The 18,811-nt window shown below is 46.0% G+C and overlaps 1 protein-coding gene across 7 annotated transcripts in view; it reads right to left on the reverse strand.

Moving 5' to 3' along the window:
* Positions 1-18,811, reverse strand: part of LOC106578706 (voltage-dependent L-type calcium channel subunit beta-2) — a 161,394-nt gene that overhangs the window by 23,761 nt on the left and 118,822 nt on the right. For 5 of the 7 annotated variants that reach the window (XM_014157825.2, XM_014157824.2, XM_014157832.2 and 2 more), the window contains 5 exons: positions 13,090-13,209; positions 5,759-5,881; positions 5,367-5,503; positions 2,172-2,248; positions 1,460-1,599 (listed from right to left, as the gene is read on the reverse strand). In XM_014157825.2, coding sequence (XP_014013300.1) covers positions 1,460-1,599; positions 2,172-2,248; positions 5,367-5,503; positions 5,759-5,881; positions 13,090-13,209 — 597 coding nt within the window. Of the gene's footprint in view, positions 1-1,176; positions 1,197-1,459; positions 1,600-2,171; positions 2,249-5,366; positions 5,504-5,758; positions 5,882-13,089; positions 13,210-18,811 lie in introns of all 7 variants that reach the window. The other 2 variants (XM_014157831.2, XM_014157830.2) reach the window with 1 other exon arrangement.

The raw sequence follows: 18,811 nt of genomic DNA on the forward strand, positions 1-18,811 counted from the left end.
CTTTTCCTCTCCCCATCTCTTTCCCTCTCTCCATCTCTCCATCTCTTTTCCTCTTTTCTTCTCTCCATCTCTTTCTCTCTCTCCCCCCTTCCCCTCGCTCTTGTTATCTTTCCAGCTCTGTCTTTCTAAGTCTCCATCTCTTTTCCTCTCTCCATCTCTTTCTTTCTCTCTGTCTCTCTCTCTCCCTTGCTCTCTCTCTCCAGCTCTCTGTCTTTCTAGGTCTCTAACTCTGTCTCTCTCCCTGTATCTGTCTCTCTCTCTGTCTCTCTCACTTTCATTTTTCTTCTGCTGCCGTCATTGACGGTCCCTGGGGAACTCCCGTTACATCTGAGTGGGGAAAGTGCTGCTAGATGCAGGCCAAAGCTGACCACTTCTGGAGAACTACCGGTCACTGTAGTCACAGATATTTTAGGCCATATTTTCCTGGCCTAGAATACAGGGTTATTGTTACAAAAAAATGCATGCTGCTAGATGATTGAAAATGGTGGCTATTGTTGCCATAGTTGTTGTAGTTGTTTGGTCTTAGAAAGGACATTAGACGGTACCTCTGTCTCCATTTTGTATGCTGATTATTGTAAAAAGAAAACTAAATTTTAAAAATGGTTTAAAGAAAGAGAATGGAGATGAATTGGGGTTTGACAAGATTTGCTCCAAGTCAAGACATGGAGTGCACACTAGGACTGAGAACGCTTGTGTTTGTTATGTGTATAAGGTATGCCTACACACACATCCCATCATGTGCCAAGAAAGCCCTTACAGGATGTTCCTAACTCCTTTTGAATGGTGTATTAAATATAGCAGTGCTTTACATAAGAATAGATTTACGTAAGTCGTTTCATAATAAGAAAAACACAAGAATAGTTGTTGTATTTATTCTAAAAGAGGTCACACTTGATACATGTTGCTGTGTGATAAACACAACCAAACCAACATGAGGACAGCAATAGCTGTTACTGTGCATATACACTTCTGGTTTAAGAGCTGGATACGCTGAGTTCCCACTAAATTTGCATCACGCACGTACACACGCACACACAGAGACCACAGCAACGACAGTGAGTAAGAGGGGAGTCAAGAACAACCACAACCACTGCAGAGAAATCACAGAGGCACATCCCCCAGACGCCCAAGGCCCTGTTGGGGGTTTGAGGTGTGCTGCATGCTAACTTAACTTACCGACTTCTGCTTCTGCTTAGCTACAGCCCAGATGGAAGAGGAGAGAGAAAGAGCGTTAAGAAACAGGCAACATGCATGCTAATGGCTCAAACGCCCAGCGGGGGGAAGAGACACGGACTGCGGCAGTAAGACACGTAGGATAAACAGAACGGACAGACAAACGGATTTTGGACAGAGTGATGCTGAGCAGCCACAGTCAGGCAGTTGTCATGGGTAGCCGTGCGGACGGACGGAGAGAGGAGATACAGGTAGAGAAAGAATACCAGCGTAGTGCCATGTTTACCTTCTTAAAGAAGGGCATTCGTTTGTCTTTGGCTAGGGTGGGTGACATGACAGTATTTGGCTGACTGACTTTAGAGGAGCGAAGGTGGACTGGAAGCTCATTGTCCTCGGGGTCTAAGCCTGTGGCGTCTATGTCAACGGCTATGCAAACAGACATACAAGGCCACCGTCACACAGAGGCAATACACAGAAGGCTACAGAGGTAACAATGAACACCTAACACTGAACAGATACACAGGTTATTCCAGCACATATAAAAACTATACAAACCATAAACAAGCCATAGCCAACTATAGTCATACTATGGTTTGACTATACAGAAAAAGAGCACTGACAGTAACGAATAGCACATCAGTAAAGCAAACATTTAAGGCCACAGTAAAACAAAAATACCATTCTAACATTTTTACTATGGGCCTACATCCTGTTGATTTAACTACTGATTGGTCAAATTTCCTGAAGTGTACTAATGACAGGTCAGCAGTAAAGTCAAAATAATGACCTTACTAATAAAACTTACCATCGTCTTCTATTTCTGTCCCCCTTCATACTCAAGCCCTCTTAGAGGTTGATGGAAGTTTGATAATACTCAAGTGTTAGAGTAAAGAGTTTGTGTTAGTGGAAAACATGTCGACCACTGTCAAAACCCTGCTCCAAAACCCTGCTCCAAAACCCTGCTCCAAAACCCTGCTCCAAGGGCCTCCTTTACTCACCAGAGGAAGGGGGGGTGGATTTCCGCGAGTTAGGAACCACTTCACCTAAACTGGTAGAGGAGTTTGCTCCCGATTTACTGCGAAGATAAATCATTCATATCAGTATATCATTCATATCAGTATATCATTCATATCAGCATATTTGAGGTGTTGCTAGTTGATAGTGTGGGATATCTCAAGCAGGGCTTGACATTAACTTTTTTAGCCACTTGTCTTTCGGACAAATAGGACTGATTTTTTACTTGTCCGAAAGCTGAAGTCACTTGTATGGTCTTTAATACCATGGGCCAAACAGTGACTGAAAATGGTGTTCTATGATGCAAGGAACCACTTCACAATATACATTCATTATTGTCACTGGTATGGAATGGAAGGCTGCTGGTTTCTGATCCCATGTATTACATCTCCTGCCGTTGTGGCCTTGAGCAAGGCACTTAACCCCCCCACAAAATAAAATACTTCACTGATAGGCTACTGTATAAAGACACATGTGGTCCGTTATCTGGAGAGCTACTGGGTGTGCAGACTTTTGAGCCAACCCTGCTCAAACACACCAGAGTCAGCTTATCAAGGTCCTGTTGAGCAGCTGATTTTTTACAATGTGCTGTGTTCATGCAGGACTGGAGCAAAAGCCTAAAGTAGCTCTCCTGGACTCTCCAGGAGGAAGGTTGGCCACCCTGAAACATTACAACTATCACCAAATACTTTTTATGTCTTTATAAAATAATTCCCTCACTCACTGAACCAGGGATCAGATGGCTAAGGTCGGTGAGGTAGCTAACTAAGATGTTTTTCTATTTGTAAGGCTAACATATTCAGTGTTCAGGCCAGGGAGATATTGTCACGTCCTGACCAGCAGATGGAGCTGGTGTAGTAGTTTGGGGGTCAGGACGTGGCAGTCTTGTGTGTGTGTCTTGTGACTCCTGATCAGGAACAGCTGGGAATCGTTGTTCCTGATTGGGAGTCATATATGTAGGAGTTGTTTGTCACTGGGGTTTGTGGGTAATTGTTTCTATTTTGAGTATTTTCCTAACAGGACTGTTTGCTGTCATTTTGTTCATTTTGTAGTGTTCTCTTGTTTTTTGAATTAAAATTCTAATGATGAACACATCCTCTGCTGCACCTTGGTTCCCTCTTCCAGACAGCCGTTACAGATATTGACAGCATAGGAGTTAGGCTACTTGTCAATTAGGCTATTCTTTAAAAAAAAATACTTTGTCAGAATGACATGGCCAGTATTGAATAGAGGCGAATCCTAGACTATTTTGAGTGCTTGAGAGACTGTTTTACAACCGGGGTATTCGGCATTGGTTTCATCAACTGCACACCTACAAAGTATGCGGACACTTGCGCATCGAACATCTCATTCCAAAATTATGGGAATTAATATGGAGTTGGTCCCCCTTTGCTGCTATAACAGCCTCCATTCTTCTGGGCAGGGTTTCCACAGATGTTGGAACATTGCTGCAGGGGCTTGCTTCCGTTCAGCCACAGGAGAATTAGTGAGGTCGGGCACTGATGTTGGGGGATTAGGCCTGGCTCGCAGTTGGCGTTCCAATTCATCCCGATGGGGTTGAGGTCAGGGCTCTGTGCAGGCCAGTCTAGTTCTTCCACACCGATCTTGACAAACCATTTCTGTATGGACCTCACTTTGTGCACGGGGGCATTGTCATGCTGAAACAGGAAAGGGCCTTCCCCAAACTGTTGCCACAAAGTTGTAAGCACAGAATCATTTAAAATATAATTTTATGCTTTAGCATTAAGATTTCCCTTCACTGGAACTAAGGGGCCTAGCCTGAACCATGAAAAACAGCCCCAGACCATTGTTTATCCTCCACCAAACTTTAGTTGGCACTATGCATTGCAACAGGTAGCGTTCTCCTGGCATCCACCAAACCCAGATTCGTCCATTGGACTGCCAGATGGTGAAGCGTGATTCATCACTCCAGAGAACGTGTTTCCACTGCTCCAGAGTCCAATGGCGAAAAGCTTTACACCACTCCAACCGACGCATGGCATTGAGCATGTCGATTTTAGTCTTGTGTGCGAATGCTCGGCCATGGAAACCCATTTCATGAAGCTTCCGGCGAACAGTTCTTGTGCTGACGTTGCTTCCAGAGGCAGTTTGGAGCTCGGAAGTGAGTGTTGCAACTGAGAACAGACGATGTTTACGCACATCAGCCTCAGCGGTACCATTCTGTGAGCTTGCGTGGCCTATCACTTCGCGGCTGAGCCATTGTTGCTCCTAGATGTTTCCACTTCACAATGTCAGCACTTACAGTTGACCGGGGCAGCTCTAGCAGGGCATACATTTGACCAACTGACTTGTTGGAAAGCTGGCATCCTATGACGGTGCCACTTTGAAAGTCACTGAGCTCTTCAGTACGGGCCATTCTACTGCCAATGTTTGGCTATGGAGATTGCCTGGCTTTGTGCTCATTGTATACACCTGTCAGCAATGGGTGTGGCTGAAATAGCCGAATCCACTAAATTGAAGGGGTGTCCACATACTTTTGGCCATGTATGGTATATCAACTGCGTGTTGGCCATTTGCGGTTATAGCCTACACGAGTGTCGGTGGAAATTTATTTTAGGACATTGGACATGACAATGACATTAATACATTCCAATAGCGAAATAGTTAGTCTGTTATTTTACCTGCTGCGCAATGTCTCTCGCTCTCCCTCTCCTTTGACAATGGCCCACTGGTAAACAGGTGATGCACACACCATGACTTTTCCAGGACTTCAGTGCTGACCAAAAATGGGCTATAACTGTGCAAATAACTCTCTAACTAACAATGAATATCAATAAATGTGCAAATGCAGCTAGGCTCACTTTGATCTCAAAAACGCATCTGGCGACTGCATGATTGAAATACCGCTCGGGCCTGTCAGAGCAGGCCTACAATAATTATACCCCAATGCGCTCTGCAGAGATTGGGAGGTAAGTGCGTAATTTACCTCCCAATCTCTGATACAATTCTCATAGAAGTAGCTTAATTGCTTGATATTGTGATTTTTTCATGATTTTTCTGTACTTGTCCATGCGGACAATTTCATCTATAACCTGCTTGTCAGGCAATTACTTCTACTTGAGTCCTGTCAAGTGTTGGCTCCATGGCAGCATCATGATTGGGTGAGGTGCATGTTCGTTTCCGTGATGATTTCAATGAGCGAGGGGGCTGGTAGCTACCTGGAGTGGAACTTGCCCTGTTTGGCTCTCTGCTCGTGTTGTACCCGAGTGTTCTCGATCTTCACAGGACTGGGGATGAAACCGATTTCACAGCCTTCCTTCACCAGACGACCTATCCACCAGTCATTATTAAATTTCTACAACAGTGGGACAGATGTAAGGGGTTAATAAATCAGCCTTCTTCTTTTGCTCATCATCACCAACATCATTGTTATCATTGTTATTGTCATCATGGTTATCGTCATCATTGTTATCATCATCATCACCACCTTTATCAATCATATTTAACCCCACCCTCCTCCTCATTGTCATCATTGTTATCGCCATCATCATAATCATCATCATCATCCTTCTCCACCACATCATCATGTGATATTACTTTGACCCCTGACCTCTTTGACGTGGAGGAAGTCTTTAGCTTCAAAGGAGATGGCCATGCCCGGCACGGGGACGCCATCATCATTGGTGGCGCAGTAGTTGACATTTGTGCGGACAGCAAACGCAACTGGTTTAGTCTGCCAAAGAAAGAAAACGGAGAGGTTAAAAGTTTTGGTTACACAAGACATGATACTTATGGGTGTGCATATCGATTAACGATTAAAGTAAATTGGGATCCTTAACTTTAAGAAAAAAATCCCTAACTGAAAAATTATGTTAGTGGGTCAATTTGTGGGTAAAAGTGGGTCGAGTTCCTCAACAACTAAGAGTGTTGAAGCGCGAGGCTCCACTTCTCTGCTGTTTTGGTGCCCTGGCTACCAAGCTGAAGTGAACCTGTGCACATGCGTACATACTGTGTGTGACTGTGTGAGAAAGAAGTGTTGCATCTCGCTCATCTCAATATCCTAGCCTATTAATTGAAGTTGAGAGACATTGCAAGCAAAGAAATTACAAGATACAGCATTCAGATACAGATAGGCATAGTGCACGGGTTCAGACTGTCTGTCTGTTGGCGGACCTGCCTATACTGTGCTCCTTCCCTCTCTCTCCGTCCCTCGCTAGCTTGCTATGAAAGTTGCAAGTGTTTGCGTTCTCAGAAGTACGACAACTAATTCGTCTCCTCAGTTCCAAAACTACTGAATCTTAGGAGTCGATTCCTAGCGGAATCCAATCTTAACATTTAGAAATGGGAGTCGACACCGGAAGTCAATGTGCAAGGAGTTGAGGAATCAATTATAGAAAAGAAGGGTGATATGCACATCCTAAACTTGAGAATACCAGTGCTGGACAAAAAAGTTCTACTGAGATATACACTAGAAATGAGAGGACTGTACACATAATTTTGCTGCTCTGCAGTGCTTTATTCCTGCACTCAAATACAGTACACAACATTTCCACTTCACATAAGTCTTCATCAGGAGACAAAGCTGAATTCCACGGAATCGGGAGACGGCAGCGTTCGTTCCCTGAATGTAATTCTGCATGATGTTTTTTATAGCTGAGAAGAGAGTTGTGCTATTCGCGGGGCTATTTTCTCCCCCATTGTGTGAGGTGTAAAAATAACTGCAGTCAGAGATGCTGCCTGGCAGGCAGGTTGTGACTCACGCACACTCACTTATTTCTTTATCAATGACCATGCTGATGTGCCGGTTGCGTTCCAAATGACACCCTATTCCCTATATAGTGTGTTACTTTTGACGAGAGTCTGGTCAAAAGTAGTGCACTAGATAGGGAATAGAGTGCCATTTGGGATGTAGAGATTCTCTGCCCCTTCCTCTATCACCCTGCTATAGCAGGGTGATAGAGATTCACAGCCTGGATGACAATCAATTGGAGAAAAGCAACACAACATGAGTTAGTGACATAACCAACATACTGTATGAGCAAAAAGATCAACTAGGGTTGGAGCCTTGGAGTGATTAGACAGTTTCATAACTAAGCTTTGTTTTTGTCTTGTGTTTCCTTCTGACTAACAATGAGCCAACTGTACTTGTGCGAATGATCGGTAAATATAATCTGTACAATGGCTGGATCAATGTGTCCCAACATGAAATCATTTATGACTTTTCCCCTCTGGGACCGCCATTCATCCAGGGTGTGTCCCAAATGGCATCCTATTCCCTTTTTAGTGCACTTCTTTTGATCAGGGCTCATAGGGCCAAAAGTATAGGGAATAGGGTGAGATTTGGGATGCAATGCCAGTCCATCTGAATAAAACAAACTGAATAAAATGTTTTCCCTCCTAGGGCCTGACATAACCGCTTTAAGACAGAGAGAGATCGATCCAATGCAAGAGAATGCAACGAGGTCAAATCCCCCCCCCAAACTTTCTAAGAGACAGCAACATGTCGTGCAAATCCAACCCCACCGTAGTAAGGCATTACACTTTCTGCAAAAATGAATTTAGAACATAAAGACTTAAAACATAGGTCACTGACAACAGAAAAGAGACAGAGAAAAAATCGTAACCTGACCGTGGCCTTAAAGAATATCCTTTTTTATAACTTGTTTGGAGAATTACATAAAATGTTATTGGACATTATAGTAATCTGTGCTGAGTCTGGCCGTGGCAACGGTAGCGGCAGTTGGTAACATGGACATGGCCCTATCCGGATTACATTTCCTCTGCCTGTGAAAGCATGACAAGCCCCTCGGCCACTGGCGGTCGACGGAGAGCCAAGCCAAATGCACAATGATACAACCCACATTAATCTCCACTGGCCCTTTGCTAAATGTTTACCTGAAGATGAAAGGTAGAGGGAAGGGGAGTTGGAGTGGGAAATGGATGGCTTAGCCTACCACTAGTCAAAAAAATATCAGAGATTCATACAGCATAAACCCAAAGTAAAACCTTGAAAAAATGTTATGCAAACACCAAAGGAATGATAAAGCAAAATCTGACTAGCCATTGTGCAGTTTGGGAAAATCCCAGAAGGGCTGGTCAATCTATAGCACAGTGTAACTGACTAAATGTAGTTTCTTTGCATAGAATGATAATTAATTTGCTAATAATTGGGGCCTGCATGGTGTGTACAGATGTTGGATCATAATTTGAGCCAGTTTGCTACAAAATAATCCTGCAGCAACAGGAAATGTGAATTATTATGTGTATTATAATTACTGGACATTTTTGCAAGGGTTGATACATTTTTCTTAAGGGAAATTTAAAAGTGGAAATTACAAACTTCAGAAGCCTTTTTAAGCCTCAAATACACTACACATTTTAAATAGTTCTCCTGCAACAGGGCGACCCAATTAAGATCCTACATCTGTAATGCCCAGACTCATTTCTGGTCCCAGTCCTTCCCTGTGTTGAAGAAGCCATACAAATGGCCCTGGAAAGCACTAAGCCTGTATTAAAACCCATAGATGTTGCAACGACTGTTAGGTAAGAATCCTCCGCCAAGAAAAGGGGGCATCAAGAACACTTGGAGGAGGGAGTGTAATTCTTCCCAGTCACCTTCAGCCTTCACCTAGCTAATGGGACCCAGGGCCGTCACCAGGGTTTGGTAACATTCGGGGCTCAGTCTTGAAGACCAGGGGCTGGGGGGTTTGTGGGTCCAAGAAAATAAGTGCCTTATCTAAAGTCATTTCCTGCAATTCTACGTCATTTTACATGACTGGAGACATTACAAGGATATTTATTTCTACCACACAAATGATCCAAATGACAAGCTACTCTGACATGTACATACTGAGATCAATAAAACGAACGACCCCATGTCTTAAACGCAACCAATAGCATAGGCCAATGAAAACAGTGGCTACACAGCTTTTAGGCCTACAATATGAGGAGGAAATTTTAGTCTACCATCTTCCCAGTGGCACTCACTTATTCTAGCAGATTTTTCCAGCCTTTGTGTTTTGAAATATTGCGAAATACCTTCTAGCTGCTGCCTGCTGTTTATTGACAGCCACAACTCAACAATCAGCTGTTTTATATTTGCTGCCCAATTGCGGGATTCCCGACTCTACAGCAATTTGTAATAATAAGCTAGTGTTCCTCTGTGGCTAAATTCTGCTGGTGTAGTATTTTCAATGATTTCATTTATTTTTACAGAGAAAGGAGTAGTTAGGTAATTTGGCAAATGTATTTCAATTTATCTGCACCCCTTCCTGCAGCGCTATGTTTTCTTCCATGTTCCAAGGCCAAATAAATGAATCAACACTTCTTTATTATTCATTAAATCGATTGTGGTCAGTAACCCCATATGAGGTTGTGTAGGTAGGCCTACTGTTACAATTATTTAAAATAATCTATCCGCAAGTAGCCTAGCCTACAATTACAAAAGAATAAATTCACTAAATCAATGAAGCCAATAGTGGTTTGAGCTATATTGTTATTGAAACAATGTAGGCCTTATGAACTTTTTAAACAATGAAACTAATTTGTCAAATGACTTGAATAGTCTATGGGAAAAGCGCACAAAATGTGTATTCGCAAAAGTAGACTAAATGACCGAAATGCATCATAAAAGTATTCGAAAGTTCAGGAAAACATCAGGGAAGCTTATCAGGTAAGCTATAGGCATAATGTGTGTGTGTGTGTGTGTGTGTGTGTGTGTGTGTGTGTGTGTGTGTGTGTGTGTGTGTGTGTAGAGAAAATCTGTATTGCTGTCAATTGCTAGACTAATGATCATGAGCACTCACCTCAACTTAGATAACAGTTCCCAGTCTAATTGTGACCAAACATCCAAGCGGAGATTCAGTGAAAACAGAAATATGAGTTCCCATGCTTGTCTCAAAGCAGCACATTGAAGCTGTCCCAATTAAAACGGTGCTCGAAATATCAGTTGACCGCACATGGCAACTGCTTAATGTTTTTTTAGGTAGGCTACCGGAGCACCATTTTCATATTGACATGGGGTTTTTGGTATAACAGTACCCAGACATTATCATGCTATTATATTCGGTTTGTTACGTAGAATACTAATTCATCATTAAGTGATCTTGCGAGACATAGCACCATTATGAAAAGTGGCGGAGCGTCGCTCTGCTGCGCACCGGCAGCACCTTACCCTACTTCGGGAGTTTCACGTAACCACAGCTCTATGAACTAAGTGGCGCATTCAGTAACTACAATTCGTTTTTACACCATTGCAGCAGCGCAAAAGATTCAGGGCTGACCCAAAATCATTAGGGAATAGTGCCCCGAAAGCCATGTCCTGGTGACGTCCATGATGGGACCATCTACCATTAATGAGCACCATTAGACTGATTGCCCAGTTTTATCTTGATCTGTAAATGGGTTTTTCCCCAGTAACAAACATGTTTTTTTCCCAAATGGCACCCTGTTCCCTATATATGCACTACTTTTGGTCCTGGTGAAAGTAGCACACTATAAAATGGAATGAAGTACCATTTAGAACACAGTCAAGGAGTGTGTGCCTGTGTGGTCTGGAGAACTGGGACTACCTTCCTCATGCTCCACTGCTTCTCTCCATGCAGGGATCAATTACCTGGTCTGTGATGTCAGTAGCCCATGCTAGCCCAATCATATGATGCAAAACTCTTTCTACCAGCTGTATTTCTGCCTGCTTGAGCAGCAACAGCTCAGATACACATGAAAACATGAAATGACCCCGGAAATCGATGGAATATCGTTCAGAGATGCACAAAAACGATATAGCATTCAAAATGTGTGAATCTTTCTTTTAATACAGATACCTGTGTGCATCTCCCTGTTCCTCTCCCCTCCTATCCATCCCCCTGTTCCTCTCATCTCCTGTCCATCCCGCTGTTCCTCTCCTGTCATCCCCTTGTTCCTCTCCTGTCATCCCCCTGTTCCTCTCCTGTCCATCCCCCTGTTCCTCTCCTCTCCTGTCCATCCCCCTGTTCCTCTCCTGTCATCCCCCTGTTCCTTTCCTGTCCATCCCCCTGTTCCTCTCCTCTCCTGTCCATCCCCCTGTTCCTCTCCTGTCATCCCCCTGTTCCTCTCCTCTCCTGTCCATCCCCCTGTTCCTCTCCTGTCATCCCCCTGTTCCTTTCCTGTCCATCCCCATGTTCCTCTCCTGTCATCCCCCTGTTCCTTTCCTGTCCATCCCCCTGTTCCTCTCCTGTCATCCCCCTGTTCCTTTCCTGTCCATCCCCATGTTCCTCTCCTGTCATCCCCCTGTTCCTTTCCTGTCCATCCCCATGTTCCTCTCCTGTCCATCCCCCTGTTCCTCTCCTGTCATCCCCCTGTTCCTTTCCTGTCATTCCCCTGTTCCTCTCTTTATCTCCTCTCCTGTCCATCCCCATGTTCCTCTCCTGTCATCCCCCTGTTCCTCTCCTCATCTCCTCTCCTGTCCATCCTCCTGTTCCTCCCCTCCCCTCTCCTCATCTCTCCCCTCCCATCCATCCCCTTGTTGCTCTCCTCATCGCTCCTCTCCTGTCCATCCCCCAGTTCTTCTCCTCTCCTGTCATCCCCCTGTTCCTCTCCTCATCTCCTCTCCTATCCATCCCCCTGTTGCTCTCCTGTCCTCATCTCCTGTCCATCCTCCTGTTCCTCTCATCGCTCCTCTCCTGTCCATCACCCTGTTCCTCTCCTCTCCTTTATGTAACACAGGAAGACCTTCATTAGGCATGCAGTATTGACCGCAGCTAGAGGGAGGGTGGGAGAAAGGAAGGGAGGGGAAGAGAAAGAAGGCTGGTGAGAGTGAGTGAGGGGAGAGAAAGAGAGACAGGGATGAAGAGGGAGAGAATAGGATAGAGGGAGGAAAGGCCGGTGAGAGAATGAGGGGTTGGAGAAGAGCGAGTGAGGGTATAGGAAAAATAATAGGGAAAGAGAAAGAAAAGAGGAAGAGAGTGGAATAAAGAGTGGACCGACGGAAAAGAGAAAGCGAGATAGCAGGTTTAAGAGGAGCCAGATCTTTAACTGGGAACCCTGGCAGGTTGTGCTGTGGTTGACGGCCAATTAACACCACAGAGACCTCTCTCTCTCTTTCTCTCTCTCTCTCTTCCTTGTCTTTCTCTCTCTCTCTCTCTCTGTCAACATGACTCTATTTTATGCATATTTCATTGGCTAATAACCTGAAGCCTTCTCTGTGCCTGTACTGACAGTGTTATTAGACACCTGCTCTGTGTGTTGCTGTGCCCACCTTGTAGCTTGTAATCTGGCACCGTCATTGCATAAGCATGCAACGGTGGATCTCGCAACATAAATAAAGATTCTCGTATCATTTCACCCTGCACAGAGCGGGCACAATGTGCTAGCTGTGAAGTAGGAACCCGTAAAATGTGTCAAGGTAAGGTCCCCTTAACCTTCATCAATCCAGCAATTTATTTTTTTGGTTTCATAAATGAGCAGAGCCATATGGCCATTTCAGCACTGCCTATGCATAATGCAATAGATAATGAGGACAGTTTTCTGAAGTCCAGACAATTGAATATTTTACATTCATATTGTACGTAATTGGGTGACATTGATTGATTGTTGGGGGTATTTTTACAGAGGAAAAGAGAGGTCCGCCTTGGTTTGAATCTGGGGTTATGTCTGAGATTGAGCCTCATTCCCTATAGTGCAGTACTTTTAACCAGAGCCCTCTCTCTTTAACACTATCATTTTCACTCTCCCTCTGTCACTCGCTCTCCCTCTGTGTTTTACTCCGTTTTGCTGACTCCAGTGTATCACTGACTCCTTGGTATTGCTCTGAGGTGATGGAGGGCAGACAGACAGTGTTGGTTTGCTGTCAGAGTGTGTTTTGGGAACAGCCTGTAGAGATGATTAGAGCTGTGCAGTCAGATAGAGGGGCTCAAAGGCATGTGAGGGGCTACTGATGAGAGATAGAGAGAGAGAGTGTAGTACCTTGGCCTTCTCGAGCTGTGCCTGAGCCTGCCGCTCTGCCTCTCGTCGCACTGCCTCCTTATCCTCCTCCAGGGAAACATCGGAGTCTGATGGACGGCTGGTGTAGGAGTCCGCCGAACCCTGCAGAGTAGAGGGAAACACACATTAAGGAAAGATACATGACAGATTAACGCTTCCGACCTCAATAACACACAACAGAGACTAACTCTTCAGCCCTCAACATCAAACAACAGACTTACTCTTCAGATCTTAACATCAAACAACAGACTTACTCTTCAGATCTTAACATCAAACAACAGACTTACTCTTCAGCCCTCAGCATCAAACAACACACTTACTCTTCAGATCTTAACATCAAACAACAGACTTACTCTTCAGCCCTCAGCATCAAACAACAGACTTACTCTTCAGATCTTAACATCAAACAACAGACTTACTCTTCAGATCTTATCAAACAAAAGACTTACTCTTCAGATCTCAACATCACACAAGAGATGAACTCTTCAGACTCACACTCATCATACACACCAACACTCACTGTCACAGAATCTATACACCATGTCCCTGCTGTCAGTGAGGCACCATAGTTGAAAGGTCCAGATTTGAAGACAATTGCTGGTAAACTAGTTTGCAATGGACATTCCTGCCTTGTTCAGCAGTGTCTCACTGAAACTCAAGCAGAAGCCCTATTTTTTGGAGAGGGGTTCTGTCAAAAACAAAAAACTAGTACAAAACACTATGAGGCCACAAATAAAGTAATGGCCACACTCAACCCCAGAGGTACAATGAATCTTTGGAGAGCATCAGAGCCTAGTTAGTGAACTTAGTGAACAGGCACACACGTCTCAATCACACAATATTCAAACCCAGAGGGAGGAGAGGAAGAAATAAATCACAACAGCTAATTGGATGCATGTTTCAAATGGACATTCCCGTGCTTCTCATAAAGCAGCGGGACACCCACTATCTCACATAGCCTCAGGATACATCAGTAACTATAGTGTACTATAGCTGTAGGTTTGTCTTCCATGATGTGAGCTCAAAGGTTTGGACACACCTACTCATTCAAGGGTTTTCTTTATTTTTACTGTTTTCTACATTGTAGAATAATAGTGAAGACATCAAAACTATGAAATAACATATGGAATCATGTAGTAACCAAAAAAAGTGTTAAACAAATCAAAATGTATTTTATATTTGAGATTCTTCAAAGTAGCCACCCTTTGCCTTGATGACAGCTTTGCACACTCTTGGCATTCTCTCAACCAGATTCATGAGGAATGCTTTTCCAACAGTCTTGAAGGAGTTCCCACATATGCTGATCACTTGTTGGCTGCTTTTCCTTCACTCTGCGTCCAACTCATCACAAACCATCTCAATTGGGATGAGGTCGGGTGATTGTGGATGCCAGATCATCTGATGCAGCACTCCGTCACTCTCCTTGAGCCTGGAGATGTGTTTTGGGTCATTGTCCTGATGAAAAACAAATGATAGTCCCACTAAGCGCAAACCAGATTGGAAGGGGTATTGCTGCAGAATGCTGAGGTATCCATGCTGGTTAAGTGTGCCTTGAATTCTAAATAAATCACTGACAGTGTCACCAGCAAAGCACATCCACACCATAACACCTCCTCCTCCATGCTTCACAGTCGGAACCACACAGTTTATACACACAGGCAGGCACAGACAAGCTGGAACACGCGCACACGCTCAGACACACACACACACACACACACACACACACACACACACACACACACACACACACACACACACACACACACACACACTCTGCAAAGCTACAACGCGGGCAGGCAGCCCAGTATGTTTATAGCCCTGTTTTGTTATTGTCAGACTCAGAGGGGCTTTTTGAACAGAAGGAAGGGTGATGCATTCTTTTACCTGCACAGAGAGGCATGCCACTGCCAGCCACACAAGATCCTCACTGCACCATTACACTGCTCTCTGTTCTCCTCTGTCTGGGTTCAAAATAATAATAAATAACCTCAAACTCTACCAGGCTGATTTAAAACTACCCAAGCATCCCGTAACCCCTACAAAAAATATCCATGTATTATAATCCACTTAATAATTGACATTTCCTGTTGCTACAGGATAGTTTTACTGCTATAGCAAACTGGCTCACATTAAGATCCTACATCTGTAGATGAGATTCTGTGTAACGGCTGTCTTCTGTAGAAATGGACCAAGGCGCAGCAGGTATGTGAATACTCATCTTTAATTAAAATAAAGGAGTAGAGCATCCACTTAACAATTCAAACAATATATACGACAGGAACAGTTTTGCAGGCACACAACACGCAGTGCAAAAACAACTACCCACGAAAACCAAACAAACACACACCTACTTATGGGACTCCCAATCAGAGGCAACTAGAAACACCTGCCTCCAATTGAGAGTCCAGCACCCAAAACTACACATAGAAAAACAAACCTAGAACCTATACCAAACTAATACACCCCACTACACCACACACAAAACCCCATAATACAAAACAAATATACCTCTGCCACGTCCTGACCAAATATAATAGAAATAATACCTAAATATTGGTCAGGACGTGACATTCCCCCTAAAGGTGCAGACCCCGGAATGCACCTTAAAAGAAAACACAAAAAATCCCCATTACCCCAACAAAACCAAAAAGCAATACCCCTAAACAATAAGGGAGGGAAGGGAGGGTGGCTGCCGTCAACGACGGCACTGTGCTACACCCTCCCTCCCCAACCCACCTATCCTGGAGGTGGCTCCGGTGCAGGACGTGGACCCTGCTCCACCCTCGGCGTCGCCCACTTCGGTGGAGCCGATAGCTGCGCCAGGCAGACGGACCCCTCGAGCCGGGCCGGAGGACAGGAGGGCCCCTCGGGCTGGGCCGGGGGACAGGAGGGCCCCTCGGGCTGGGCCGGGGGCAGGAGGGCCCCCTCGGGCTGGGCCGGGGGCAGGAGGGCCCCTCGGGCTGGGCCGGGGAGCAGGAGGGCCCCTCGGGCTGGGCCGGGGAGCAGGAGGGCCCCTCGGGCTGGGCCGGGGAGCAGGAGGGCCACTCGGGCTGGACCGGAGGGCAGGAGGACCACTCGGGCTGGACCGGAGGGCAGGAGGACCACTCGGGCTGGACCGGAGGGCAGGAGGACCACTCGGGCTGGACCGGAGGGCAGGAGGACCACTCGGGCTGGACCGGAGGGCAGGAGGACCACTCGGGCTGGACCGGAGGGCAGGAGGACCACTCGGGCTGATCCTGACAGGCCGGGCACCCTGGCAGATCAGGGCAGGCGGGCACCTCTGGCAGAACAGGGCAGTCCGGCCACTCTGGCAGAACAGGGCAGTCCGGCCACTCTGGCAGAACAGGGCAGTCCGGCCACTCTGGCAGAACAGGGCAGTCCGGCCACTCTGGCAGAACAGGGCAGTCCGGCCACTCTGGCAGAACAGGGCAGTCCGGCCACTCTGGCAGAACAGGGCAGTCCGGCCACTCTGGCAGAACAGGGCAGTCCGGCCACTCTGGCAGAACAGGGCAGTCCGGCCACTCTGGCAGAACAGGGCAGTCCGGCCACTCTGGCAGAACAGGGCAGTCCGGCCACTCCGGCAGTTCAGGGCAGTCCGGCCACTCCGGCAGTTCAGGGCAGTCTGGCCACTCCGGCAGTTCAGGGCAGTCTGGCCACTCCGGCAGTTCAGGGCAGTCTGGCCACTCCGGCAGTTCAGGGCAGTCTGACCTCTCTGGCGACTGTTGACTGGCGGGCAGCTCTGACGACTGTTGACTGGCGGGCAGCTCTGACGACTGTTGACTGGCGGGCAGCTCTGACGACTGTTGACTGGCGGGCAGCTCTGACGACTGTTGACTGGCGGGCAGCTCTGACGACTGTTGACTGGCGGGCAGCTCTGGTGATGGTTGACTGGCGGGCAGCTCTGGTGACTGTTGACTGGCGAGGCTGGGTTGACACACTAGACTCCTGATGCGTGGGGCTGGTATAGGACGTGCCAGCCTGGAGACACGCACCTCCATGCTAGTGCGTCTGGCGGGAAACACCGGACCGAAAGGGCGCACTGGCGGTCTTGAGTGCAGGGTTGGCATCACCCCTTCCGGCTCGATGCTCCCCTTGCCCTGGCACCTGCGGGGCGCTGGTACTGGGCGAACTGGGCTGTGCGTCCGTATAGGCGAGATGGTGCGCACCTCAGCGTAACATGACGCCCTCCACCTCGTACGCACCTCCCTGTAGTCACGGGTAGCTGGCTTACGACTCTTCCCTGGCCTGGCCAAACTACCCGTGTGCCCCCCCAAAAAAAAATCTTGGGGCTGCCTCTCGGGTTTCCTAGCCAACCGTGTTCCAGCGTAACGTTCCCGATGGTTCCTCTGTCCAGCTGCCTCCACTCTCCTGAGTGCCTCCACCTGTTCCCATGGGAGGCGATCCCTTCCGGCCAGGATCTCTTCCCAGGTGTAGGCTCCCTTGCCGTCCAGGACGTCCTCCCATGTCTATTGTTCCCTTTTTCTCTCCTGTGGCTTCCTCCTCTTCTGCTGCTTGGTCCTTTGGTGGTGGGTAGTTCTGTAACGGCTGTCTTCTGTAGAAATGGACCAAGGCGCAGCAGGTATGTGAATACTCATCTTTAATTAAAATAAAGGAGTAGAGCATCCACTTAACAATTCAAACAATATATACGACAGGAACAGTTTTGCAGGCACACAACACGCAGTGCAAAAACAACTACCCACGAAAACCAAACAAACACACACCTACTTATGGGACTCCCAATCAGAGGCAACTAGAAACACCTGCCTCCAATTGAGAGTCCAGCACCCAAAACTACACATAGAAAAACAAACCTAGAACCTATACCAAACTAATACACCCCACTACACCACACACAAAACCCCATAATACAAAACAAATATACCTCTGCCACGTCCTGACCAAATATAATAGAAATAATACCTAAATATTGGTCAGGACGTGACATTCTGCTCATTAATTAACTATCCATGTTTCTTCTCCTACGTTGTACCTGAGACACCGTCTATAAATAACTCTCTACTCTTTATCTGAAACACAGCTTATGTTTCATGCATTTTTCTTAATGCTTTGGATGTCGGTGTCTTACCTCGTTCATTAAAGCCTACCTAAAAATACTTTTAGTACCCACACCTCACCATCACAGTAGCTATGCACACACATGCACACATAGTCGTGCACTTAACCACGCACGCGCCAACTGCACATGGTTGTGTAGGTTACTTTCCAAATATATTCTGTTACAGTTACTAGTGACCTATGATTACCCTCAGTTACTTATGGATTACTTTCCCCTTGGAACGAGACAAAAAAAGGATCCATCAAACACATGTGGTGTGTCATTAGAGTGGTCTCTGGCTTGTGGTCAGACTCGTTCAGGCTGAACAAACTTTGCGCTTTTTTTCAATGCTGAATTGAATGTCATTGAGAAAATGACATTCCTTTCTGAATGTAAAAGTAATCCAAGAAGTAATCTAGTTTTTCAAAAGTATCTGTAATCTGATTACAAAATATTTGCTGGTAATGTAACTGATTACTGTAATCATTTTTCGGGTAATCAGTTACTCCCCAACCCCTAGTTTTTCAAAAGTATCTAATCTCATTACAAAATATTTTCTGGTAATGTAACCGATTACTGTTAGCGTTTTTTAGGTAATCAGTTACTCCCCAACCCACACAAACACTCGCACACATGCACACACAC

Source organism: Salmo salar, chromosome ssa19, assembly GCF_905237065.1.
Source record: "Salmo salar chromosome ssa19, Ssal_v3.1, whole genome shotgun sequence".
NCBI lineage: Eukaryota > Metazoa > Chordata > Actinopteri > Salmoniformes > Salmonidae > Salmo > Salmo salar.